Source organism: Xiphias gladius, chromosome 7 (genome assembly GCF_016859285.1).
Source record: "Xiphias gladius isolate SHS-SW01 ecotype Sanya breed wild chromosome 7, ASM1685928v1, whole genome shotgun sequence".
NCBI classification, from domain to species: Eukaryota; Metazoa; Chordata; class Actinopteri; order Istiophoriformes; family Xiphiidae; genus Xiphias; species Xiphias gladius.
In genome coordinates, this window is record NC_053406.1 from 18,247,539 (window position 1) to 18,273,728 (window position 26,190).

Sequence of the window (26,190 nt, forward strand, 5' to 3'; positions counted from 1 at the left end):
GGTCCAGGGGACCTCCAGGGGACCCCACCGTAAAAAAAATTAAGACCAATCTTTCATTGTGAAGACCATAAACACCATGGCCCCAGTATTAAGGGCAACTACGTTATCGTTACCGGGGAACAGAAAATACTCTAAAAGCTTGTTTTTCCGCAGCTAACCATTTATTATTCTACACGTGTAATTACTGCAGGCTATAAAGTCTAAAAAGCTGTTGCTGACTGAGATTAACTCACTACAGTGCTCTTTAAGTCCATGTATCAATATGACAGGCACAAGGATATGACAGGGATTTTTGCCGCATACACTTTACGCAAAGTGGTTTGGATTAAAAGCTGCTGAAGACCTTGTGATGATGTACACTGAAACGTGCCACAAATCACTTCATCACAATGTTCAGCTGAAGCCGCAACCCGGAGCTGCTTAGGCGCTGACAGGGTCACTTCTAAACGCCGCCCTGACGTAGGAGGCAACGGCTCGGCGCGCGGTGAACTTCAGAGGGCTACTTCATCCCTCACCATATGTCATAGGCTGTATAAATATGGGATCCCCCCGCTGTGGATCACGCACTTGACCAATTGCGCCGCGCAGGAGTCCTGATGGATCGTTTGAATTCGGCGATCCTCTCCGGGTAGATGTGGTACAGTACAGTGGGTAGTTGTAGTGAAGGGCTCTGTGCGTGAGTGTGTTCGTGTGCGCGTTTGTGTGAATGTGCACTCCTAGAATAGAAAAGCCAGAGCAAGAAGGAGAAGAAGGAGAAGAAGAGAGGCGGGATCGGTTTATGCCTTGGTGAAATCCAGGGTGAAGCACATAGATCGTCTGTAACAGATCGATCAGCAGTTCGCGTTCCCTTTGAGGATTTGATGGATGTTTGATCAGTGGATGTGATGCCCATATATATCATCGACCGAAAATTTCCCGACACATCTGGTAAGTCGCTCACTCACCCCGAGCACTTCTTTTAACGCGGTGCCATCTGTGCGCGTCTCTGCCCGTGCCTGTGTGTGTGTGTGTGTGTGTGCTTGTGTGCATTACTCTTGCGTGTGCGTGTGCGCGCGTTCCGGCTGGGTGACACGGGGCAGCGTGCACCGGTTGATCATGCCCCCCCCCCAGGAGTTCCCGACGTGCAACAGGAGATGAGGAGCTGGCAAGCATTTAGCTGCGACTTGCTCGTTTGCGAATCACTGCGTGTGCCGCAGGTGAATAACTGTATCTGCTGGAGTTTTAAAACCTAGATGCATTTCGTCCTATCAGAAAACACTTTAATCTTCTGTAAGGGTAATCCTACTGTGTAACCCATAACAGTACTTTGTGATTTTGGTTCAATGTATTCCAGCTCTCTTGGCACTGGTGATGTTTTAAGTTTTGTGTTATATTCCTTTAAAAGTTATTTTTTGCTTTTTCATTCGTATTGCCATTAGAAAAACCATTAGGTAAGCGATGTAAGAGGTGGATTTCATTTTAGATAGATCAAAGCACCCCTGGGCATCAAGTGTCCTCTCTCAAAAATGATGTTAAAGTGATTTGAATCTTCAGTGTGCAGCCAAAGGCCCCAATGCTGAAAATTATATCCCAGAGAAGGTGTTATTTTAAGTTAAAGTAGGCCACATTCCTTTAGTTATTCAAACTCAATTAGATACATGTTCATCATGGCTCACATGGAGGAAGATTATAAAAAAAGTGACTTTGATCAAGCAGTCTCATGTTGACGTGTGTGTGTGTGCGTTTGTATGCAAAAAGTCAAGGGAGTTTTCAGGTGTCTCAGTGAGCGATGGGTTTAATTTTGAAGGGGTGTGTGAGGTCTCACAAGACATGCGGACTGTTTATGCTTTAGATATATCACGACAGAAAGGGAGCGGAGGAAAAGAGAACGAGAGAGTTTTGACTTTTGGTACTCTTTTCATTAACCATTATCTTAAAAAATGCAGACACGGCAGCGCACACCTTCCAAAACGCACTCAGGGAAAAACATCAGAGCCACTTTATAAAATGTAAAAACACTGATTGCATCCTGCAAAAGAGGCAGGTAACAGCAGCAACAGAGATGACAGCTCACCTTATAAATAACTCAGACACATGCTAGGCCTCCCTCCCTCACAGAGCAAACATCCTTAAAGACATCAGTATCAAGCACATACTACACTAACAGGTTCTGTAATTGACCCAGAAGCAATACTAATGAGCGAATGAGCAATATTTGACTTCAAATGTGTACAATCCCTAATTCCTTCTGAGTCGTGTAAAGAAAGTATGAGTGATAGTTCATGGGAGGGACATACAGTAAGTGTTCCTTAAAGATTTATACCTAACATGCCTCAGCACACTGAGAGGGAGTCACTTAAACATGATTTAGGACCTCTCAATGTCCCGCTCTGTTTTGACGACTGTCTTTCCTCCCCTCACTCTATCACTCATTATTGCACATTCCTCCACTCTTGTCTTTATTTCCCTCGTCCTTTTAAATAAATTTCGTTCCATTTCCTGTCACGCAAGGCGCCGGAATTAGAGGGAATGAATACAATATACAGCCTCTCCGATGCTGACATACACACATGCAGCTGTGGGACTGCTGTCAGGGTGATGTTATTGCCTGTAGACAAGATAAATAAATAAATTATGAAATGATATTTAAAACAAAAAAAGAGGAAAGTTAATGCAAAGTTTATGACCCCTCCTACACCCAGAGAGAGCGTGACAGGAAGTTAGGATTCACATACAGTGTCAACTTGTGTCATTCTACTTCTTCGTTGCCTATTTTTATGCCTTCAATCACTCATTTTCCTCCAATATTTTCAGTTGCCTTTATGCCTTTTATAGAATTTCATCTGGTCACCAATCCCCTACGATAAATCTTATGGCCCATAGTGAAGTCATGCATGCTTTAGTGCTGGTGTGGAATTGAGGAAGCAGCCTGTAGGGAGCTGAGGCTGGTGTGTACAATAATGGCCAATTACCAGGCTGGATGAAGACTGTAACCAGCAGATTTTACTTTACATTGGGCTATTGTTTTTATCATAAAGAGGAATGATAGTAGATTTGACATTCAGCAGGACTGGGGTTGTTTGTGATACCTGCGGATGTGTGTGTACAGTAGGCAATGTTTAGTGTCTATGTCTGTTTGCTCGTTCAAAGGAAGGGAACTGACTTTGTCCTTTGGTCAGGCAGTGCTCTCATCTCAGCCTGTGCACAGCGAGACCCACCCATCTGCACAGGCGCCTCATGACACCAGCTTGGAAAAGTGTGCGTGAGAGCATTGCTGCGGATGAATGTGTGTGTGTGTGTGTGTGTGTGTGTGTGTGTGTGTTTCTGTGCAGTGATTGCATGAGTGTGTCTGTGCGATGTCGCAAAGGGATTAAGGATTAATTGCATTCAGAGATAGACTTGACTGCTTGTAACATGAAGTTTGTGAAATTCTAACTTGGCTCCAAAGAGGAAAGCAACACTGTGTAGCGAGGAGCAAAGGAAAGGTCTCTCTTGTTTTCTGTTCTTAAGAAGTGTTTTTTACTTGTTTTTTTGTCTGGAGTGTACTGCAACTGGAGGGTAAGAACTTTTATTGTTCTCACCTTTTGCTCCAAGACTGGTTTAAAAAAACATACCGCTTGTCTTTTTTTCTCATTTGTTTTCTCAGAATGTTTTTTCCATTCATGTCGAAATGAATATATATTGATTGAAAATAGTATGTTTTCAAAGTGCCAAAATCCTAACATTTGAGAAGCTGAAACCAATAATGTTTGGTATTTTTGCTTGATGACTTCAAAGATTGATTGATTATCAGAACTGCATTTTTAAATGATGCTGACACAATGAAAATTCATGTGCTTAAGACTTATTGCGGATGAATGTCAAATGTAGAAATTCTTTAAGCCAAACTTGAATGTTATCTAAGTCCCTTTCTTTTCATCTGTTTTGGGCTGCAGCTAATTTTATATTTTCATTATCAATCAATCTGTCGATTAATTTTTCAATTTATCCATTAATCAATTAGTAAAATGTCAGAAAATAGTGAAAAATGCCCACCACAATTTCTTAGAGCCCAAAGTGAAAACATTCAAATCACTTGTTTTGTCTAATCAACAGTCCAAAACCACAAATGATTCAGTTCACACTGATATAAACCAGAAAAAGCGGCAGCACATCTTCATATCTAAGAATTTTCAACCAGCAAATGACTTTCATGTTTGCTTGATAAATGACAATTTATTATCAGAATTCTTGCGGATCCTGTCAGTCGTCTAATCACTTCAGCTCTACCTCTGTGGTTCTCCGTCTGTCCTCAGGTGAGTTGATACAGCCGGCAGCTGAAGGAGGAGCCCTGAGAATGACAGAGACCAACCCCCCTAAGTCGGCTAAGAAGCCCCGCTGGACCTCCCTGGAGATCGGCCTCATCACTATCGTCTCCTTGCTCTTCATCGTCATCATTGCCCTCATCATCCTGTTTGCCACACAGAAGAGTGGTGAGTGCTGAAACTAAGGACAGATGACTTGGGCTCATGTTGATGAAAGTTTGGTAAAAACCAGTTTGAACAAAACAAGAATGTCATGTAATTTTTTTTTTTTTTTTTGAGCCACTCAGCTTTGAGAACATTCTTTAGTTTTTCTTGTCACCACAATCTTAAGAGAACCTTTCAGAAGTTTTGAAGACTGCGCCCTTTAAACTGTGTACGTGCGCTGACCATCCCTTCTTGCTGAGTTCAAGGTTAATGGTAAGCAAGAAGCAACAGGCTGAGGAGCAGCATTTTGCTCAGGTGAATAGAAAACATCTGAGCTGGGGGTTTTTACAGTTGAGCGCAAAAGTACAACCACTGAGCCAGGAAGATGAATGCAGTGTGGAAAGGTGCCTTTTAGACTTCCCGTTGTGTTCTGAGGGATTTTTATGCAACACTGTGTCAATCAAAACTTACAGTTGTTTCACAATTTTGACTTTGATGACATAGTGAAACTGAACAGTCACTCCCCATCCTCGCAATAGGAAACCTACTGCACCTACTTCAGATCAACGTCTCACTATAAGTATTACATAACTTTTCGTTATATTAATCACTAGTAAGTCCAAAGGTGACTGATCACAATGCTGTGGTAAAAGAAACACTATCTAATATGGTTAGATTATCACTGATAATAAACTGATTTATGCACTTATAGATTAATTATTGTCAAATGTGAAATTCAGCAGGTCAAGAACACAAAATACTGACAGATAATAATCAGTCTAATTAAATTTGATGATACTAAAAACAGGTTGCGTTAGCATATGCAGGAGATATGGGTGTTTGTTGAGCTATTATTATCTTTTGCAGTCTTGTGCTTGATGAATATAAGCTGCCATGTCAGGAAAATGGGGAAGTTTAATAACTTTGTCTGTGTTTTTACCCTTGAGTGCACATTGTGTGCATTCACACATAACCCATGAAGCAGTGTATTTAAAGTCAAATAGCCGTTTGCCTGAGCGTCAGTATGTGTCAGATTCAGTTTGATTAACAACTTCCTCTAAATTATTCCTGACAGAGTGAAAACAACCCTTCTAAGTAGTTTAAATTTAAATGTGTGTGAAGGATGACAGAGATGAAAAGAAATGGGGGGGTGAACATTTGACATAATGACTAATGACGGCAAAAATTCCATTGAGTAATGATTTGTTTTCCATTTTCCTGTAGATGAAATCTGCACCACAGCTGACTGCACGCAGTCAGGTAAGCATTGTCTTTTTGTTTTTCTGTGCGTTCTTTTCGTTGTCTCATTCTGAAGGCTTTGATTTTTCTTGGAGGAAGACAGAATGAGAAAATTGAGACAGCTGCAAAAGCCCAGGGATTTCGCACATGCTTTGAGAAAATTTCTACTTCAGCTTAGTCAAAACAGTGATCAAACAAACAGAAAAAGTCCTTATCAACAGACTCATATCACCAACAGTTATTCTGCCTGGATCACCTTTGAACAAATGTATTGTACAAGAGAAGTTGACAGCTTAAGCAAGTCCATTAGGACATTCTGTAGTATATGTGTGTAACATGTGTCACAAGCTGAAGTATTTCAACATATCTGAGTTTTGTTTTGGAGGTCTTAGAAATTGACTGTAAGATCTATTCATGACTGCGGTAATGAGCTGAGACTTTTTTGAGACTTTGGATAATTTCAAAGTCTCCTACTATAATTCCAGCATTTCTGCCTGTGGACATGTAACTGATATAGACCAGTGGCCTAACATTTTTTTTTTTAATTAACTTTTTATGCAAATAGACCCCTCTTCTGCCCAGCCTTTTAATATAACACAAGATTTTATTACTTTATTTTCTCGCCTCAGTAAAAATCACTCATAGGATAATAGTTTATTTTTCATGAAAAAAAAAACTGACATAGCAAATTAAAGATTTATAACTGTACCTCTAGTTTCCCGCTACAGATGCCATTCATTTCCGATGTCCCACTTCAGTCAGATTTGACAGACAGTCTTGTCACAAGAGATCTCTCAGCTGCCTCGTGTAATTTACTTGCATCTCAAAAAAGGGAACACATTTCCATTACTAGTGCCGGACTGAACCCAATTATTCTATTATTTCTCCTTGGTTACGTTCAGGCTACTTTTTTTTTAAAGGAATAGTTCAACATTTTCGGTATTTTTGGACGCTTATATGATTTCTTGCCAATAGTTAGATGAAAAGATCCACTCTACTCTTATATCTGTCCATTCATTATAAGGCTTCCGCCAGCCGCTGGTTAGAAAAAAAAACTGGAAACGATAGCAAACAGCTAACCTGGCTCTGTCCAAAGTTAACAAAATCCCACTAGCAGCACCTCTAAAGCTCACTAACATGTTCCATCACGTAAAACCAACACATTGTGGTTTTACGGGCTTATGTGCTTGACTATGCTGGATTTTAATTGCAGTGACTGGAGTCTCCGCTGGTTGCCTGGTAACCTCAAAATGATGACAAAACTGCCCTTGGCCAAGAAATAGTCCAGCACATAACCTCCCTTTTTATCACGTGTCAGTTTTACACTTCGGTTTTTGTACAGATGAAACAACTAGACTGTGATAGAAAAAGTGAGTTTAGTGAGCTTTAGAGCTGCTGGTAGGTGGATTTTTCTTAAACCTTTGGACAGAGCCAGGCTATCTGTTTCCCCCTGTTTCCAGTCTTTATTCTAAGCCGAGCTAACCGGCTGCTGGCAGTAGCCTTATACAGAACAGACTCATGTGCGAGTGGTCTTGATCTTCTGATCTAACTCTGGGGAAGAAAGCAAATGAGCACATTAATGGTGAAATGCTAGGAATCTGTGACCTCCTTTTGCACTTGTTAAACAGGCTGTATAGTTGTCCATAGACCTGGGTAGAGAACAATTCGCACGCATAATGTCAAACTACTGAGGCTTTTGGTAAAACTTTATTTTACGGGTCCTGTATTTTCCAGCAAATATCCAGATGACTATCCTCATAATTTCCAAAAAAAATAGCTGGTATTTAACTGTAAATTAACAAGGATATTTCCAAAAAAAGGCTGACCCAATTTGGCTCTCATTATTAGGGAAATGGAGAAACTGTTACTTGCTATAGTTATTAAGAATATCAGTGTTTTTAAGAAATAACTCAGAAGTTATGTAGTTGGTAAGTGAAAAATACGTAAACAGACATCAACATCCATCAGTTTCCTAGAAACACAAACAAAAGTTTTTAATCTGGATTTCTCATGATTTTGAACTACGATGCATTATTGACATGCTTGGTAATTGGTGAATATTGATTAATTTTATGCAATTGATGCTGCATATTGGTTGAACTGCATTCTTACTTGCACTGGAAATTCCTTAGTTTTGTGTTTATAACTGATGCTCAACAAAAAAAACTGACAGATGCTATAAAATTTCACTGACTCGGCAGTTGTACTTACAAACATACTGTAGTTCTCCCTAAGTTCCACAGACCGGACCTGCAAAAGAAAAGTTTCTAAGTGTAGTACATTTTCTAATAAATAAAGAGTAATAGATAATACTATAATAGATAGATGAATTCTTTTTAGTTTGTTAAGAAACTGATGGATATTGATGTCTGTATAAGAACTATTTTGCACTTACTTACTACATAATTTCCTTGTTTTTTCTTAAAAACTTGAATACAATGAGTGGGTGCTTAATAACTGTAACATTGTCCATTTCCCTTACAATTAGAACCAAATTGCAAACTTTCTCAGCAATATCCTAATAATTAATTAATTAATTAACATCCATGAACATGAATTTTGAACTTTATCATTTTGCTGGCAGATTTCACATCATATTCCTATAACCTGCAGTTTACTATTGTTTCCTCAGGAGGATTTTCTCCATGTCTCAGAGTTTGTTTCCTCTCTGTCCATGCAGCGTCTCGTCTCATTGAGAACATGGATGCTAGCGTGGACCCTTGTGACAACTTCTACCAGTATGCCTGCGGAGGTTGGCTTAAAAAGAACATCATCCCAGAGACCAGCTCTAGATACAGCACCTTTGACATCTTACGAGACGAACTGGAGGTCATCCTCAAAGGTTAGACACCTACTGTACACAGACACGCTCCCACAAAAAGAAACAGATATCCACACACATTAAGACCGTGACAGAGACGGGCAGCGGGAGTGATTTTCTGAAAGATATAGTGCCTGTTTTCATTAGAGTAATAACACTGTGTATGATTAAGAGTTGTAAAGCACGCTAGAGTCTTTTTCAGTCAGTTTGCTTTGTAAGTGGACTGAGAACAGCTTGATTCAGTTGCTCGAGAATATGAGCTAAAGAGAACTCTCCTTCAGGGACTGTAGCTCTATAGATATCACAGATGCCATGGGAGTTTGGCTTCAGTGCGGCGTACCATGTGAGCTGAGAGTTTGTCAACAGAGCTGGCACTATCAGTGTGTGTGTGTATGTGGATACTGTGTTCAGGCTGTGCTCAAACACATCAACACATGGCGCTGAGAAAAAAATGTATTTGTAAGTTTGTTGGTGTGTGTGTCTCAGGTGTTTGGCCAGCGTTTTTAGCAAGCATTTGAGTCTTGTTAGTGTCCTTGTTGCATGGTTGATACAGAGAGGGTCAAGTTACACTGGAAATGTGTGTGTGTTCTTGTGGATCTCTGTGTGTGTGTGTGTGTGTGTGTGTGTGTGTGTGTGTGTGTGTGTGTGTGTGTGTGTGTGTGTGCTTGTGGATCTGTGTGTGTGTGTGTGTGTGTGTGTGTGTGTGTGTGTGTGTGTGTGTGTGTACGTGCGTGTGTGTGTGTGTGTGTGTGTGTGTGTGTGTGTGTGTGTGTGTGTGTGTGTGTGTGTGTGTGTGTGTGTGTGTGAGAGAGATAGAGAGTCCATACTTCACCTCAAGTTGTCTGTGAGAAGGCCAGTCGAATCATGAGCAGTGGGTGGTAAATCTTCGAGGGGCACAAACTTTCCATGGACAACTGAAACTCTTTATCTACCATAAATTTACAATTTATATGCTAGCCCTTTCCACCATAATAAAGACAGTGAAGATTGGCTGCTAGAGAAACATAGTGACTCAGAGGGCTGAGAAAGATTGATCCTTAGTGGGAAAAGAAAACCAGGTTTTAGAGTGCAGCCTGTCTTGTGGACTCAGATAATTTGCACCAGCCTTGAGCACTTCTCTATCTTCACTTCTCTATCTCTCCTTTCTCAATGGAACAAGACTACGTCAAAACCTAGTATATGGCTGGACCCTGTATTGTCAATGTGGAAAATTGAGGACATATTTGAAAACTGTTGTGGAACCGCTGTAAACAACTACTTTCAATGGAAAGTAGTTAAAGCCTTCTAAGACCAGCAGTCACTTCCCATCCATTTCCAAGCTGCTGCTCTGCACTGCTACAGCTCATTCACATCTTTGTCGGCTCCCTTGCAGTCAACTGAATGAGACACATAAAGAGCTGTGCTTGTGGAGGGAAAGCTCAACCTCGCTAAAGTAGCTAAGGTTTGTCCAAAACGTTGCTAGATATGTCACTATGTGTTTTTTGAATAAAAGTCACTAAAGGGGTCTGAAAGGTCACTAAATCTAGCGACAAAGGTGCTAAGTTGGCAACATTGTATGTAAATGCCCCCCTGATGACATAATAGAAACTCTTTGTGGCAATTCATTTTGAAAGGGCATGGGGAAACTCCAACACTTGGTTGGAGTACTTTATGACGCGGCATTGGGCTGACCAGTGGTGTAACTTCATCACTCAGTCAGTCTCAGACATTCGTGTTTGTAAGGCCGTTGCAGTCCAGCCAAAAACATGCAGTCTCTTGTCTTGGGGCACTGTTGTTTTGTTTTTTTTCTCTTTTGTTACCTGTCCTTTTGTTGGCCACTAATGACATGCAGGTTATTTTTCATTAAGATAAACCTGAAATTTGGTGGTAATGGATGGATTTGCTTATTAAAATCAAAATTAAATATACGCGATATACGATATTTGGTCTTTCACAATAATTGTTCACAACACATTATTGTTTGAAAGGACAGGGAACTTATCAAGTCTTTGGGAAAAAAAACAAAAAAAAAAAACTTGTTTTCTCAAACCTTAAACCTTAGATTTTTCGTTTTTTGGAAAAAAAACGTCTGTAAATCTTGTGCTTTGTGTACCGACAGCTCTCACTGTCCTCACATTCCTTTTCATTCTAGATAAACACTTTTTTACAGCTCTATATAATATACATTATGCTTTAGAGATTGCTTGTAATGTAGTATGGCATTCATTTCAATAGCTTTTTTTCAGGAGGTGCTTGTGGTGGTAAAAGTGCATATTTATTCATTCTGTGTCGCGTAATTATAAAAGCGTTATTGAAATTCTGGCTCTTATACCTCTGCAATGATTTGCTTGAATATGAGATTTTGTATGATTCAGAAATACTGCCTAGATTTCAAATAAACTTCTAACAAACAGCAGAGATTGTGTGAAAAAATAATGCATATGAACTTTTTTGCATTGCACATTACTTTGCAATAATGTATAGCCCGTCTGTTCTGCTCTACTCTGTTCTCCCTCTCTTCTCCATGGCAGTCTTAACACCCATAAAAATCACATGCAGGGGGAAAGAGGAAAATAAACATTGCTCAACAAGGCCTCATGTTAGGCATTTTGTTACTGTATGTGCATTTACGTACATAGCATGTGTCTGCGTGAATGTGTGGTGTCATTTTTCATTTGGTTTTGCTTTTACTGTGATACATATTTATTAGGTGTATTTATTTAAAGTGTATTTAAGGTGATATTTGCTGCCTTTATGAAAAAAGAGAGAAACCAATGAGGAAATATTGGGCAAACTGAAAAGCTTGATGTTAAGGAATCACTGACTTAATTGCTTCAAATGCTGGTTTACCACAGAGAGGAATGAAATAGCCAAAGAACTGGTCCTCATTTACAGTAGCAACACACTTGAGTTAGTTTCTACTGTAAGTGAGTTGCTACACCTCTCAAGATAAAATTTTTCTTATTGACTGATGTGTGTTGAGGTGTATGCCCCGGCAGTGTGAGGCCTCCACAGAGCTGTGACCTCTACTCTGAAAGTGACATCAAACATGTGACCTCTGATCTTGCAGCTGGCTGCTACCGCCTACTTGGATAACACCACCGGTTGATGGACAGATCCTTTTCCTGTCAACAGCTGCAGGGGCTTAGAAACACCTGGACAATACAGCGCTCTAGGCTGCATGACAGTAATAAAAAAGGCTGTATGCATGTGTAGGTGTGAATGGCTTTGTAGATTTATGGTTGACTGTAAATGCCTCGGATTGTTTTCTGCTGCTGTAAAAGGCCATAGATGATTCATAATGAGCACCCTGATTGTGACCACAGCAGTGTGTTTAAATGTGTCTATGCTTGTGTATAAGCCTGTGTTTTTTTTCACCTCCCCCTACTCAGGTGTGTCATACTGTGCAGTAAGTTGCCCAATTGACCTTGAGCGTTTTATTTGCTAACTACTTTGTGCCAGGAAAAGGAAGAGGATGAGTACAACCAGCAGATGAGGATGAAATAAATGAATTTCATTCAAACTAAAAGTGGTGAATATCGCGGTGAAATGAAAGACAGAGGGAAAACTGATCGAAGAAGATAAGTGGTTTGATACACACGAAACAGGGAAGGCTTTGAGGTGAAGTGGAGAAGAGCTTTGTAGCCAAAGGATGATGGCATATTGAGAAAAGCTTTAAGGATAGATCAGGAAATGGGAAACAGCATGTGGTAGTCATCTTCAAGCTAAGCCCCATGTGCGTACATCCATCCGTGCGTGAGTATGCGCATGTGACAGTGGGAGCACAGTGCTGCTCTTCTGTATTAGGCTACGTGAGGTGCTTCTTGCACGTTTCCAGTTCTAAATCTCCCTCGCTAGATTTTTAACCAGAGGAATGCAACACACCAACCAGCTTATTTTTCTTTTAGAAACTGGCATCACCATGAGCGTCAAATCGTGTCTTGGAGATAGCTGTGACATCATAAATGTGTTCAGATGTTAGATGTTTTTCAGGCATGCTGCTAACGGTCTATTACAAACAGTACCAAAGAGACTGGATGTCTGTGTTTATCCTGCGATAACGAAAATTGAAACAGAACTAATGTCAAACAATACTGACCACAAGAAGGCTTTTTTAATAAATAGTTGTTTACATGACCTTCCTGATATCAAAATTCCATTCAGAACAATTGCACAACACCACACATATTGTATTACCCATGAAGATATCAAATAAAGATAGCGGACCAGAGTTTTGTGTCCAAGTAAAATGATGTGAATATTAATGCAGTAATTCTTGTCCAACAAAAATATATTGTATAAAAAACCTGAATTGAATATGTTTTAGCCAGCAAGGATGCTTACGACCAGCAGGAAAGAGTTTAGACCTCCAAGAATGTAATAATCTCCCATGTTAGCTGTTTCACAGCCAAAATTTTTACTGGGTAAATTATACAACTTTTACATATACTGAGTACTTATATGTACTGAGTAAATGACAGAACTGGTGCGTGGTTTCCAAAGTTTGGCTTGATGGCAGGGCTACTGGAAAAATCAGGAGCTCACTAAAACCAGTGGTTTTCTACTTGTTTTGAACATTTGCTACCTGTACATATAAGGACACAGTTGAGCTTTTCAGCATCCACTGCAATAATTTTAGCTGACACCATAGTTGTGAAGTGGTATGAACCACTGGGTCTGGAAGTGTTTTTCCCCACTGTTAATTCCCATTTTAAAGTTATTTTTTCGTGTTATTCTCAATGTTTCTCACCATAGAAACAATGAAGTCTCATAGACAACTTAACGATACTATAGCTTTATCTTACGGCCATCATTTTCAAATATATGTACGTGAGAAATGTGGGAATTATGTTTTTTTCTACCAGTTTGATAAAGCAGATGGTTCTAAGACACCCATGGGCCTTAGCTGCCTTTGCTATGGAGAAGAAGCTAGTTAGAGGCGTGGATAATAGTTGTAGCAAATTCAAACTTCTTTGCTATTGCCATTGGGAACAAAACTCGCATGCAAAAGTTTCATACAACATAAATAACAGTAAACATCCTATTGTTACTGACTGAGACTCATCAGTGTCAACTCATTTCAGTTTTGACCCCATTTGCAGCTTTTGCTTGTAATATATCCTGAAAACAGAGGAACCCAAATTTCTGAGACCACTGGTCTCAGACTTTTTGGACCCCACTGTATATGCCTCATAACGATAAAGCGGAAGCAAAACACTAACTAGAATCATCGCAATGCTTTGTGAAATCAGAGGCAGACAAGGATAAAATGGCAATGCAGAGAAGGGAAACTCAAAATTCAGATTCTGCATCGTGCTGAGTGGTTTGGTTCAAATTGACGTGAAGTCTCAAACAGACATCAGGTGGCACAAAATCCATTCTAAAATAAATCTTAACACGCACACACGTGGGGCAAGAAAGATTGTGTGTGTGTGTGTGTGTGTGTGTGTGTGTGTGAGTGACTGAGAAGGTAAGCCTTTGCTGTGGTTAAACATTAGCACCAGGCAGTCAGTAATCCAATCACACACACATGATCTGTGCCCTTTTGCAGGAAGCGCCCTGTGAAGGGTCCCTATCTCAGGACTTCATTAAGATTAGATGAGTACATAAATAGTGCACACATGGTAATGAGAAAATGGAAGGATTACAAAAATGAAAGGGTAGAAAGAAGCTGAAGTGAAATGCAGTCATGCAAGGAGTTAAACAAGTAGAAATGAAGGAAAGAAATAACTCAAAAGCACTGAGCAAATGAAAATAATTGAAAAAGATAATGATTAAATATTGAATTCAATTCAGAATATTTTGGGGCTGCTAAGTTGAATGACAGTAGAGTGGATTTTCCATTAGTTATGCAATAACAGAACAGGTGTATTTAAGACACGATGATCTCATATGACATTAAATGAAATTAGAGTTTAAAGAAAAGGATGAACCTTGTCTTAAATACGGTAGCTGCTTTATCCCCTGTCTTTATTGTGATGGGTCTGTCACTAAGTCCCAAAAATTGCAAAGAAGGAAAAAAAATCTAATTTTGTTCATCTTCATCTTGTGATCCCAACTCACTGTAAGATGAGTGATGTCTTCTTGGACTCTGGGGAGTTTTCTGTCAGTTCCCTGTGTAACAGAAGATCCATCCTCTTTCTGGTATTGATCCTGGAGTTGCACTGAGATGTGACATGTTGAGATGTGTGATGGCTTGTCAAAGTCAAAAGGGTGTCATACTAACATGATACCCCTTTGGAGTATTTCCTTTTAATTGGTAAAGATCATTGTTGGACCTTTGGAGCCAGGGTATCTATTTCCCCCCGTTTCCAGTTTGTATTCTAAGCTAAGCTAACCAGCTGGTAGCTGTGGCTACATATTGAACGGACAGATATGAAAATGGTATCGATCTTCTCATATAATTCTTCACAAGAATGTTGAATTAAGTTTAATTCTCTTTTGTAGTCAGTTATTTTCATTTAGAAATTTTGTTTCAATGATGTGAATTTCTGTTTGTCTTACATCTGAGTGAAAATCACTGTAGTTTTACAGTGCATGTTTTTTTTAATGGAATACTTTATTTTATTAACTATCATTGCAAAAGAAGCAGGATTAGTTTCAGGCTTGTGTTTATGTCATGGTTTGTCTGGCAAACTAAATGCAAAAGTACCTTAATTTAGCTTTTGTATCCTTTAAAGACAGAAGGAGCTTGAGCAGTTGATTCAGTCAATGTGAATGATACATGCATTGTACCGAGGTACACATTGTTTGCATAGCTCGACTTGGGTACCTAACTTGACTTGGTGGATGTGAGCAAGTGGCAGCTTTGTTAACACGGAGAAGGGGCGCATTCTGGAATGCTAAGCTAGAGCTCACAATTCATTAGTATTTTGTGCACTGAAGGCACAGGCCCGTCATGTTAACACATAAACCATACAAATCCGCAATTCTGAATTGGTTGAAATAAACATATGATTACGAATTCATGTCACACTATTACACGCGCAAACAAATGCAGTAATTTGTGATATAAATGTAATTGGACATGGACAAACATTTTTTTTAAATGTGAAATTCATAAAGGGTCCACACTGTCAATTTATGCCTTTCTGCCAAATTACCATGAACAATAGCAATAGTAATCATGAGTTGAACCATTTACATACATTTTACACTTTAATTTATTACAGGCACTCAGATTTTTAAGAGATTTACATCATTCATTATTCATGTTGCAGTCTTTATAAAACAGCGAGACACATCCTGAATCCTACATCCTCTACATAATAATCCACTGTCTTTTGGAAAATCAGCTGTTACATATAATTTTACATGGAGAAAAATGTTGAATTTTCAACGGTCAAGGCTGAACCATCAAATAAAATACTATGTATCTTACATAGAACGACATATATGATTGTTCTCTTTTGTACCAAATTGTTTTTCAATTTAGTGTGACCAAGTAGTGTTGTGGCACTGAACCACGATCAGGTGTTTTAGATTCCTAGGGATGACATCAAAGCCTTCCCAAATCCCTCCATAGTTAAACAAGCGTGTGCTGAACATCATGATAGCTGGAACCAACTTGTTGAAGTGGCTCAGTCAGGATCTGAACTCCCAACCCTCGACAGGACAAGCCCTTTCTAAAATTTTTCTTTAAAAAGGGTCCCGTGCCACCCGGGATATACTATCGAACTGTGGTAAGCTTGGCTATGTGAGAGTCAGGCTCATGATGTTTTTGTAGTTGAGTAGTGCAAAGTGCAGGCACAGTTACATTTTTTATGTTTGATATTGAACAAAAAACCATCAGCTGAAGTCCAGCTAAAGTTTAAGTTTACCTGTTGAGAAGGTGACTGTTAAACTCTATCACAGCAATACACTCGCTTTCACCACAGTAGCTTTCAGCAAACCGTAAAATTACCATGTGGGTGCTAGATTAAACCGTGATGATGTGAACATTTATTCAAGCTCACCCTCATGTTTGAAGCAGCTGAAAAGCGACAGCAGATCCTAAAGGCATGGTTATGCTTTAAAGCTACGATATGCAACTGGGTGCCTTCAGCCAGAGCAGGAAAAGTGTGCTGATGGTCCCATTGTCCTCCCCCTCAGTTCAGCAAGTTTACACCCCTACACTAATCATCCATTTCGATTAGTTGTCTACGTAGAAACACTTTATAGCTGGAAACAGAGTTAACTGGCGTCCATATGCCCACAACAGGTGTTGAAATGGCAATAATAGCGGGCAATAAAACAAGAAATGGTGTTCGTTTTGCCCTTAACTGCCACATGTTCAGCTTTGCTGCTCCTTGATTTCTTTCCACCTTTTTTGCTATAACTTCCCTGCTCTGAGGTCACTTGCCTCGACCTTACTTACTGCTGGGAAGCCAATTAATAGTGATAAAATATACATTACATAGTCCCTAATTTGTGGTTTATTTGACAGCGTTGACCTCTATAACAAATGACCCAGACAATCCTAATCACCCAAATGAAAACATGAATTGCACGGCTACTGATAAATAGTTCGCTTTTAATTATATATTCGATCAAAAATTAATCTTTATTTGTTCTCTGAAAGCCTTTATTATGCATTTCGTTCCTTTGAAATATTGGCTAATTTTGTTATTATATACAAACTTCATAACAGCTTTCACCTGAAAGAGTTACAATTCTTCATTAGTTTTTCAGGTAGCTACTATGCATATAATGAAAAGATAGAATTAAATCGAGAAGAATTGACTTTTTTTTCCCATCAGCTTCATAGAATTTGTTTGTGTTGTGGCAGCTTTGAGGTTGAAGCTGAGCTTCAGTTTATTTCCCTTTGAATACATTCGTAACATGTTTTCTTTCTTCCCCTTTGATTAATGTCATATTGTCTGTTTTGTCACTGGTTGCTATGAACTGTCTCAGTTTGAAGTCTTCACTTTATTTTTATTGGCACTTTCTGTAGAACAGCTGGATTCTATTTTGTATCTGCAAATCTCTGAAAAAAAACTCTACATTGTACCTGAGGTTATTTACATCCCTCTATCTTTCCCCTTCCCTCTTTTTGCTTTACCACATCTACACTCATACATCCTTTATCTTTCTGTCTTTGTCTGTGTTTCTTTTCCTTCCTGCTTGCTTTCTTTCTCTGCTCTATTTGTAGGTGTCCTTGAAAAAATGGTGGAAGGGGAAGCCGCTGCTCTCACCAAGGCTAAGACCCTTTACAAGTCCTGTACCAATGAGAGTGAGTGAGGAGGCATCAGATTTTAAGACAGACAATGCCTTTTTGTAACTTCTATTGTCCTAAAGTGAACATTTTGTCATCAAAAGTTATGTATCTCTCATGCAGTTTATTTTATTGTCAAACTATCAAAACTATCAAAGCATTTCTCATTAACCATTAGTTATAAAGAAGGTTTGAGGAGCCAAAATGAATAAATGTAATGTAAATGTAAATGTAAAAGTAAGAATTTCTGTCTTCCAGCTTAACAGTATTACATGATGCTAATAAGTGTGTCCTTCAAAAGCTTTAGCTTAGAAGTCACATCAGTGAACTCCTCCAATGCGCCTAAATTTACATAGATTAAGTAGGCTTGATTAGAAGTACAATATGTGGAAAAATAACAAGGTTTCTTTTCTTTTTTTAATTACTTCTCTGAATTTTGATTAGTATAAAATAAATATATCCACTATTAAAAACAGTTGTTTGCTTGTTTGTCTCTACACTTCATATAAGGTTTGATTGAGCTCAGAGGAGGAGCTCCTTTGCTCGACATGCTGCCTGATGTGTTTGAGTGGCCCATAGCTGTGGACAACTGGGAAACCAACTTTGGTAGAGTATTCTTTTCCATTGCCACACACAGCAGATACCATCTACAGGCTCTTCTTTCGTTCTCACTTCTCCTTCCTTCTCCGTTCTTCAGGTAAAACCTGGAGGCTGGAGGACGTCATCGCCAAGCTGAATGAGAAATATGGAACTCAACTCTTGGTTAACTTTTTTGTCGGCACCGATGACAGGGACTCCAATTCACACATCATTCATGTAGGTGTGCAGCTCCAGCTAGAAATCCCTCATCTCTCTCTCTGTTTCATAATCCCCCATTCATTCAGATGCTCACACATCATATCCATCCAGCTTGAAAATAACCACCCACAAATTTCTTCAAATCTCTCTCCTTTGGCCTATATAAATAAATGTTTATTTTTATATATTTTATGAATATATATTTATTATTTTATATTTTTTATTATTTTCTTGTCTTCAACTTTTCCAGTTTGACCAGCAGACAAGCCTAGGCCTTTTGTCCAGAGATTACTACGCCTGCACCGGACCCTATGCAGAGGTAGGCTTAAAGTTCACGTGTACACACATACGCATGCCCACATAATCAAGGCTTTCAACTGACGCTCGATGAAAACAGCTCCATGTGTTCATTTAGGCCAGTGCCACTGAATCTGGATTTCATTTCCCCTGGAGTTTGTTCCAGGAAACATGATGCCTAACACTTGAAACATTAGCACCTGAATAAACTTTGTGTTTATTTGTATGCCTACATGTGTTTGCAAGCATGCATGTATATGATACAAAAATTTTCTCTGAGGCAGTAGGTGATGATTAAAATCAAGGAGGCAAAACAGAGCAGATTTGGTTGTATCTCATTCCAGACCAGATGTTCATGATTGGAGCGCACGTCCTCTGCCCTGGTTTTACTTTACAGCGCACTGAGTGTATGTGTGTGTATCTGTGCGCAAGTACAAGTTGTCACCTCTGGTTTTTATTCATTGACCTAATTCAAACCAGTGACCTCCTTTCCTTCCGGTTAAAGTAAAGTCAAGACGGGATTGTCATGAATGAGTGTGTGTTTGGCAGGCATGTCGGGCCTATGAGCAGTTCATGATTGACCTGGCTAAGCTGATCCGCACGGACCGGAGTTTGGCCATCAATGAAACCCGCATCAGAGAGGAGGTGACACGAGTTATGGACCTGGAGAGGGACATCGCCAACGTAAGTGTGCATTCACACTTTGCCTTTTCCCAGCTGAAGGCTAAATAGGTAGTCATATCTGAGAACTTCCTCTAGTCCCTTTAAAGAGCGCTGTTTTTTTCTTTGGGAAACTGATGGAAAGAGACATTGTTTTCCAGAAACACTGCATACCTTGTCTTATATATCCGCCTCACACAACAGGAGGATTTTGTGAGCAAACCACCAGTGACAGGATGACCTTCTACTCCTACATTTGTAGCCCAAACCTCTCTCCTCTCTGTGTGTTTGTGGCTCCATTCTGGAGCAGCTGCTGTGTAAAACAAGCTGTTAACTAGCCCGATCCCTACACGACAACTTTTCTCAGACATCAACAGGTTTCCACCGTCTACGTTTGTCATTCTGGGCCACTCTGTTCTGCTCACCGCCATGCTTCACTTCCCCTTCCACTCTGCTGCTGGCTTTTACAAGGCAGTCACACTGTTCGAGCCCTGACATTTACAGACCTGAAGCCTCCTGGGACTCCAAATATGTTTGCTGCTGCTGGACCTGCACTGCATGTGTACGCATGTGCCAGTAAATAGGAGGGATGTGTTGTGACAGCATTCTTGATTTTCAACCTCCCTGTCTTCTTCTCTCTAAGGCTACTGATACTCCAGAGGACCGTAACAACCCAGTGTTGCTTTACAACAAGATGGAACTGCGCGATCTGAACGCCAACTTCACCCTTGAGGTTGAATCACAGGTAAAAATAAACTATTTGATTGTCAAAATTAGTTGTTTCTTTTACATCTTCCTTCCTCTTCCTCATATCTTGTTTTCCTCTTCGTCTGTACTTTGAAGGCATTTGACTGGAGTTACTTCACAGCTAAGATAATGGATACCGTGAACATCAGCGTTCCTGACACAGAGAAGGTCATAAACTACTCCCCTAACTATTACAGACGACTCAACCTTATATTGGCCAGATACACCAAGAGGTGTGTGTGTTTCTGTGTCTCTAGTGATGTTTGTGTATGATAGCCTGTTTGTGAGTGTGTGATTGTGGGGGCGAGAGCACTCAGCATGCAATGAAAACAGCAGCTCCCCCATTACTGATATATCGTAGCTTTGTGTGAGTAGGAGACTTTCTTTGAACATCATTCCTCTTCTCACAGGGATCTGCAGAACTACATGGTGTGGCGTTTTGCTATGAACATGGTGGTTGGCCTGAGCAGATCTTACAGGGACACCAGGAAAGCCTTCCGCAAGGTACACTGCCAGGCCCCAGACACTGAACATGTTTGCAGATAAACAAAAGAAACACAAAGTACAGCTAATGCAGATGAGAAGTGCCATTAGGTTTGCAGGTATTTTGTCATGAAACAAAGTATCGGGTAAAGTCAAACTTTGACATGATGATGGCACTAGATGAAAAGTTAATGGATCTTACCCAGTAATTCTGGGGGGGACATGAATATCTGTACCTTAGGTCTGTACCAAATTTTAAAGCAATTCCTCTAGTAGTCATCTGACTCAAAAAAAAAAACAAAAAAAAAATTCTACGGTATCACTAAAAATCACTAGGATTTCTTCTTTGGGGACCACGACTGTCTGCACAAAAATTCCATGGCAATCCATCCAATAGTTAAAATATTTCAATCTAGACCAATTTGGCGGACCAACCAAATGACATTGCCATCCCTAGGGCCATGCTGCTAGCATGGCTAAAAATCAACTCGTTGGGGCCTTGGTGAAAAAACTGTGTAAGACTGTTTCTAAATTATTCTATGCTGCAGTTTGTTGCTGCGTACAGCAGCAACATACATGCTGATACCGAGGTATCATTCAGTCTCCAATGAACACTAATATCCACACTCAGCTCCATTCATATAGTCCCTTCATATTTATAACTCTTTCTAATCATAGCCCTCTTCCTGATCTAATCCTTTCCCTGCTGCCCTATTTCTTACATTCCTGAGTGTAATTGTAATGCATAATGCAGGTGCAAATAAAGAATTGCCATGAGCCTCTTTAAACAATATGCTGAGTGATTTATCCTGCATCTCTAATTGATATGTGCCTCGTTACTTTCCCTGCAGGCTCTGTCTGGTACAACGTCAGAGGCAGCAGTGTGGCGACAGTGTGCACTTTATGTCAACAACAACATGGACAATGCTGTTGGACGACTGTATGTGCAGGAGGCTTTCTCTGAAAAGAGCAAAGAACTGGTAAGTAGAGGTCGGATTATAGTTTATATCATTAGATTAGAGTAGATTTGATGTAGGATAAAAAGCTATTACAAATATTATCAAAAGTGAGACCTTTATTAGGCAGAATACATTCTGTGTAATACGTAATTGAATCTTATGTTTTCTTTTGTACTGACGGGTGGAATTGGTACTGGATCATAGAAATGAAATGAACTAACATAAAAATGAACATAGAAATGAATGTTTTCACAAAATCAGTATACAATTGTTTATGTATTAAGTTACTTATACATGCGGTTTGTGAACATGTGTTTCAGGTACATCCCGCTGGGTGTATTTTTGTCTCTTACTCACCTAGGTTTTTGACACATTTGTGTCTTGTGTCTCCACCACAGTACTGTATTTATTTTTGCTTGCACCCATTGAAAGCAGCTGAACAAGGTGTCCATGTTATAATGCCCACACCACCCACACTGTAAATCTGATCTGTGTGTGTGTGTGTGTGTGTGTGTGTGTGTGTGTGTGCGCGTGCGTAAGTGCATACGTGCTCTGGCACATGACTGCGTGTACGCGAGTCAGATTGTGTGTGTGAGACTGCGTACATCTGTCGTAACACTGAGTGTCTCACACACTGTAAATCTCTGTCATCTTCTGGACCTTTGCCCACTCTAGCATATGGATCTCACATCACACCCTGTGTAAATGTGTCTGTGTGTGTGTGTGTGTGTGTGTGTTTGTGTATGTGAAAAGCAACACACAACTCCTTTGAGCATGCAACTACATATCAGCGCTCCTTTTCCCAAATACATGGCCATGCGTATATGTGTGAAATTGTGCTGAGCTGACCTGCAGCTGGCATATATGCTGTGCTCCTCACATACCAACGTTTTTTCAACCACAGAGATATATTTCAGATATGGTTAGTAGTGGACTATAACTAAGAGCATTAACTGAAGTATTGTACTTGAGCACACTTTACCTCAGTATTTTCATTTTATGCTACTTTATACTTCTAATCACTACTAAGTTTTAGAGGCATAAATTGTGCTTTTTTTCTACACTACATTTATTTGAAAACGATAAGAACTAGATACTTTTCTGAGAAAGACTTCACACACATGGTGTCTTGTTTTGGATTAAACTATCCAACAGTGAGTAACAAAATGCTACTTACACGTCGCTGCACTGGTAATAATGATCAAAATATATAATATATGATAATGAAACTCACATGGGACATTTTTTTCCTCATTATTAGTTACACAAAATCTTTATCTATATTTTAATGATAATAATTCTCTAGTTTCACTCAAGGATTTCAGAGGACTTTAGCTAAGTTAAAGGAGCTGGGTACTGTTTAAATCTTTAGCTACGATGCAAATTAACAGTTAAACACACAGAAAAGGCTTTATCTGATGCAGACTATTTTATAATTATTGAATATAATTCAGGCACTGATTTATGGTATGGTAATGGACATTTCTTTGTTTACTATTTGGAGACCGAGTAAATTAAATAAATTTGAATGGCAATGGATTAGTGCCCATTACGGGGAGTCTTTACATTTCTAAAGCATACTATTATGATAAATACATAATAGGTAGGCTTACCATTGAGGATAAACCCTGTATTTAACCCATGTAAATAATATGATAGGAGTTCACATGCAAACAGACTAGCATGCATGCAACCACAACCATTTATGCATGCACACAACACCAACTTAAATGCACACACACATGCTGTATGCTAAAAGGTTTTTGGAAAAGTCTCATCAGTATGGTCCCTGCTGATTTGTGGCGAACCACAGTGTGTTGTGCGAGTGGCCGTGCAGTGTGTTAGTGAGGGGTCTGCTGATGTGATGAGACACTGGAATGCCTCTGTCAGCTCGCTGTGGTCTCAGAGCGCAACTTTGGTTAGAGGGATCTCGAAGGTTGACCTTCACTGTCACTGTGGTTTTTAGTTTTTTCCCCTTCCTATTTTACTTCCTATCATACTTTCATTATTGGTTCACAAACTCCTTAAATTACTCTTTGGATTATTCTAATTATATATTTGTCTTGTTTATGGACAAAAAAACATAGTTTTTTAATGTCCGCAGACCATGGTACAGCACATGGTTTGCACAGCATTATGCCAACATAGTGGCGTCAGTCAGTCTGTCTCTCTTTGTGCAGGCACGTTCTTGTAAATACTGTAACTCGAGAGCAATACATTATAGAAACCTTAAACTTCCACACCACGGGTTCCTACAGAAAACTTTTGCTTTTGATGTTGATTTTGGAGCACCTTGCTGTGAGAATTTGCATATAAAAAGAAAATCTCATTATCTTGAGCCTAGCGATGTGTTATGTGAAGACAAGTATGCTGATATAGAAATGTTTTTTCAGTTGCACACATTATTTACTTAATAAGAATAGCATAACTTGTTTGTTTAATATATGGTTAAATTATTAAAAAATTAGGATCAAGAACCTATTCTGTAATTTAGATTTATAAGGCTCAGGATTATTTTAATAACAGAAAACCCAATCCAAAACTGCTGGATGCATCTATAAGTAAACGTAAATATTTATAAATATGTAAATCAACAGCAATATCAATAATGCATCAACCAATTTGCAGCCAGTACAGCACACATCCACTGCAGAGAATTTTAATAAAGCAAGATGAGACTTTTCTAAATAAGTAGGAATATTTTTTTTCATACTATACTTTCAGTTGTCATTTGTAGTTTCTAAACATGATGTATTTCTGGTTGTCATTACCCCATTCCCTTTATTTAATACATAAAAATAGTTGCTGTTATATTAATCACAAATATTATTACTCTACTGGTAACATTACCCTAGGTCATCAGACTCCTAGGCAGGGGGAGAGCTGCTACATTGAAATGTGACTATGTAATGATGAGGCCTAATTCGGGGAAGTGTATTTTTATGACTTTGTTGTGCAATGTGTTCCAAGACTGTTTTGTGTGCTTTTCACTGGATCCTCTCTGCAGACCTTATGAAAAAAAATACTCCCACACAATGGACAATTTGTACTGACTGACAGTTAGAGGTTTTTTTCATGATATACAGTTGATCGTTATCAGTGACATATTAATAATTGTTGTCTCTTTCTCTCTTTGTGTGTACTCGTGTGTGTGTGTGTGTGTGTGTGTGTGTGTGTGTGTGTGTGTGTGTCTGTTTGGGCATCAGATGGAAGAGATGATTAAAGATATTCGGGAAGTCTTCATTAGTAACCTCAATGACCTGACTTGGATGGATGCAGAGACAAAGAAAGCAGCTGAGGAGAAGGTATCGCTTATAATCAACTGTCTGCTGTATGTTCTTGCATTGTATTCTGCTCTTCAGGATGTATGATGACTGAGACGTTTGCTTGTCAAATATTCTCTTCTACTTCCTGTAGGCCCGAGCTATTCGAGAACGGATCGGCTATTCTGACAAAATCATGGATGACAAATACCTTAACAATGAGTACAAAGATGTGAGTGTCTTAAAAGATTATGAATTATGAATGCTTTTCTTTTTTCACTGATTGAATGGAACAGAGTACAGTGTGGATTCATTGTAGCCGCATACCACTTTTATGAAAACATCCCAGTGCATTCTTGGCTTTTATGAGTTTTGCGGGAGAATATATGACCGGGTGTTGATACCTCTCATCATGGCTAATCCTCCTGCCTCTCTGGCTCTGTGTTGGTGTTAGCTGAGCTACAATGCAGAGGAGTACTTTGAAAACATCCTACAGAACCTGGAGTATGTACAGAAGAAACGCCTGCGGAAACTCAGAGTCAAAGTCAACAAAGAGGAGTAAGATTCCCCATGGGGTCGGAATTAAATCGATGCTCAGCAAACAGGCTTTTTTTTTTTCCAGATGTGTAGTAGGCTAATTTAGAGTTAGAGTGTGAAGTACAGTGGAAACCGCTTACGGTGATCACGGTTACAGTGATCGACCGCCTGTATGGATCAAAAAGCTCGGGGCAGGATCATTCCCATACAAATGCTGTTCAAGTAATTGGCTCATAGCATTCAAGCAGTCCGCTTACAGTGTTCATTTGGGGCCTTTTCGCACAACAACATATGGAAAAAAGAACGGACACCCGTTGTAGCCTCCTACTGCCAGCTGTCGTATGCGTGGACTCTCTTCTTACTTATTAGTACGAGGTTTTTGGACCGCCGCCGCGTGCGACGACCGTCCCCGCCTGCGCTCCCAACATAAGTTCGCAGTGCGCGCGCGCGCGCGTCTGTCTGTGTGCGTACGTGCGGTTGCTGTGCGCACCCGCGCGCCACGTGATATTTTTCCTCCCCTCGCGCCCGCCGTGGCTCATTGATTTATTTTGCCCTCCCGTTCCTGCTCGGCTCGCCTTTTTTTTTTTTTTTTGGGGGGGGGACTTTCACAGCGCTTCATTATATGGCCCCCGCTCTCTCTCACAGCGGCAGGTATGTTGACGTGAGCGGACTGTAACGCTCTCACCCTGACCATCCCGACTAGGCCTCGCAGCAGGAGAGGGCCACGGCGCAGTTTGCCACTTAATCCTTAAAAGGGGGAATAGCGAAGCTGTCCCTGTCATTACTT

The 26,190-nt window shown here is 39.8% G+C and overlaps 1 protein-coding gene across 4 annotated transcripts in view; it reads left to right on the plus strand.

Moving 5' to 3' along the window:
• The first annotated feature begins 560 nt into the window (after positions 1-560).
• The window catches only part of LOC120792438 (neprilysin-like), a 31,011-nt gene continuing 5,381 nt past the window's right edge, over positions 561-26,190 (plus strand). For 2 of the 4 annotated variants that reach the window (XM_040131619.1, XM_040131622.1), the window contains exons 1-16: positions 561-927; positions 4,275-4,451; positions 5,652-5,687; positions 8,347-8,508; positions 17,597-17,677; positions 18,170-18,265; positions 18,357-18,475; positions 18,708-18,776; positions 19,304-19,438; positions 20,058-20,159; positions 20,258-20,394; positions 20,572-20,665; positions 21,496-21,624; positions 24,810-24,908; positions 25,021-25,098; positions 25,321-25,424. In XM_040131619.1, the coding sequence (XP_039987553.1) occupies positions 885-927; positions 4,275-4,451; positions 5,652-5,687; positions 8,347-8,508; positions 17,597-17,677; positions 18,170-18,265; positions 18,357-18,475; positions 18,708-18,776; positions 19,304-19,438; positions 20,058-20,159; positions 20,258-20,394; positions 20,572-20,665; positions 21,496-21,624; positions 24,810-24,908; positions 25,021-25,098; positions 25,321-25,424 (1,661 nt within the window). In that variant the 5' untranslated portion in view covers positions 561-884. Of the gene's footprint in view, positions 928-3,368; positions 3,538-4,274; positions 4,452-5,651; positions 5,688-8,346; positions 8,509-17,596; positions 17,678-18,169; positions 18,266-18,356; positions 18,476-18,707; positions 18,777-19,303; positions 19,439-20,057; positions 20,160-20,257; positions 20,395-20,571; positions 20,666-21,495; positions 21,625-24,809; positions 24,909-25,020; positions 25,099-25,320; positions 25,425-26,190 lie in introns of those variants that run through there. The other 2 variants (XM_040131621.1, XM_040131620.1) reach the window with 2 other exon arrangements.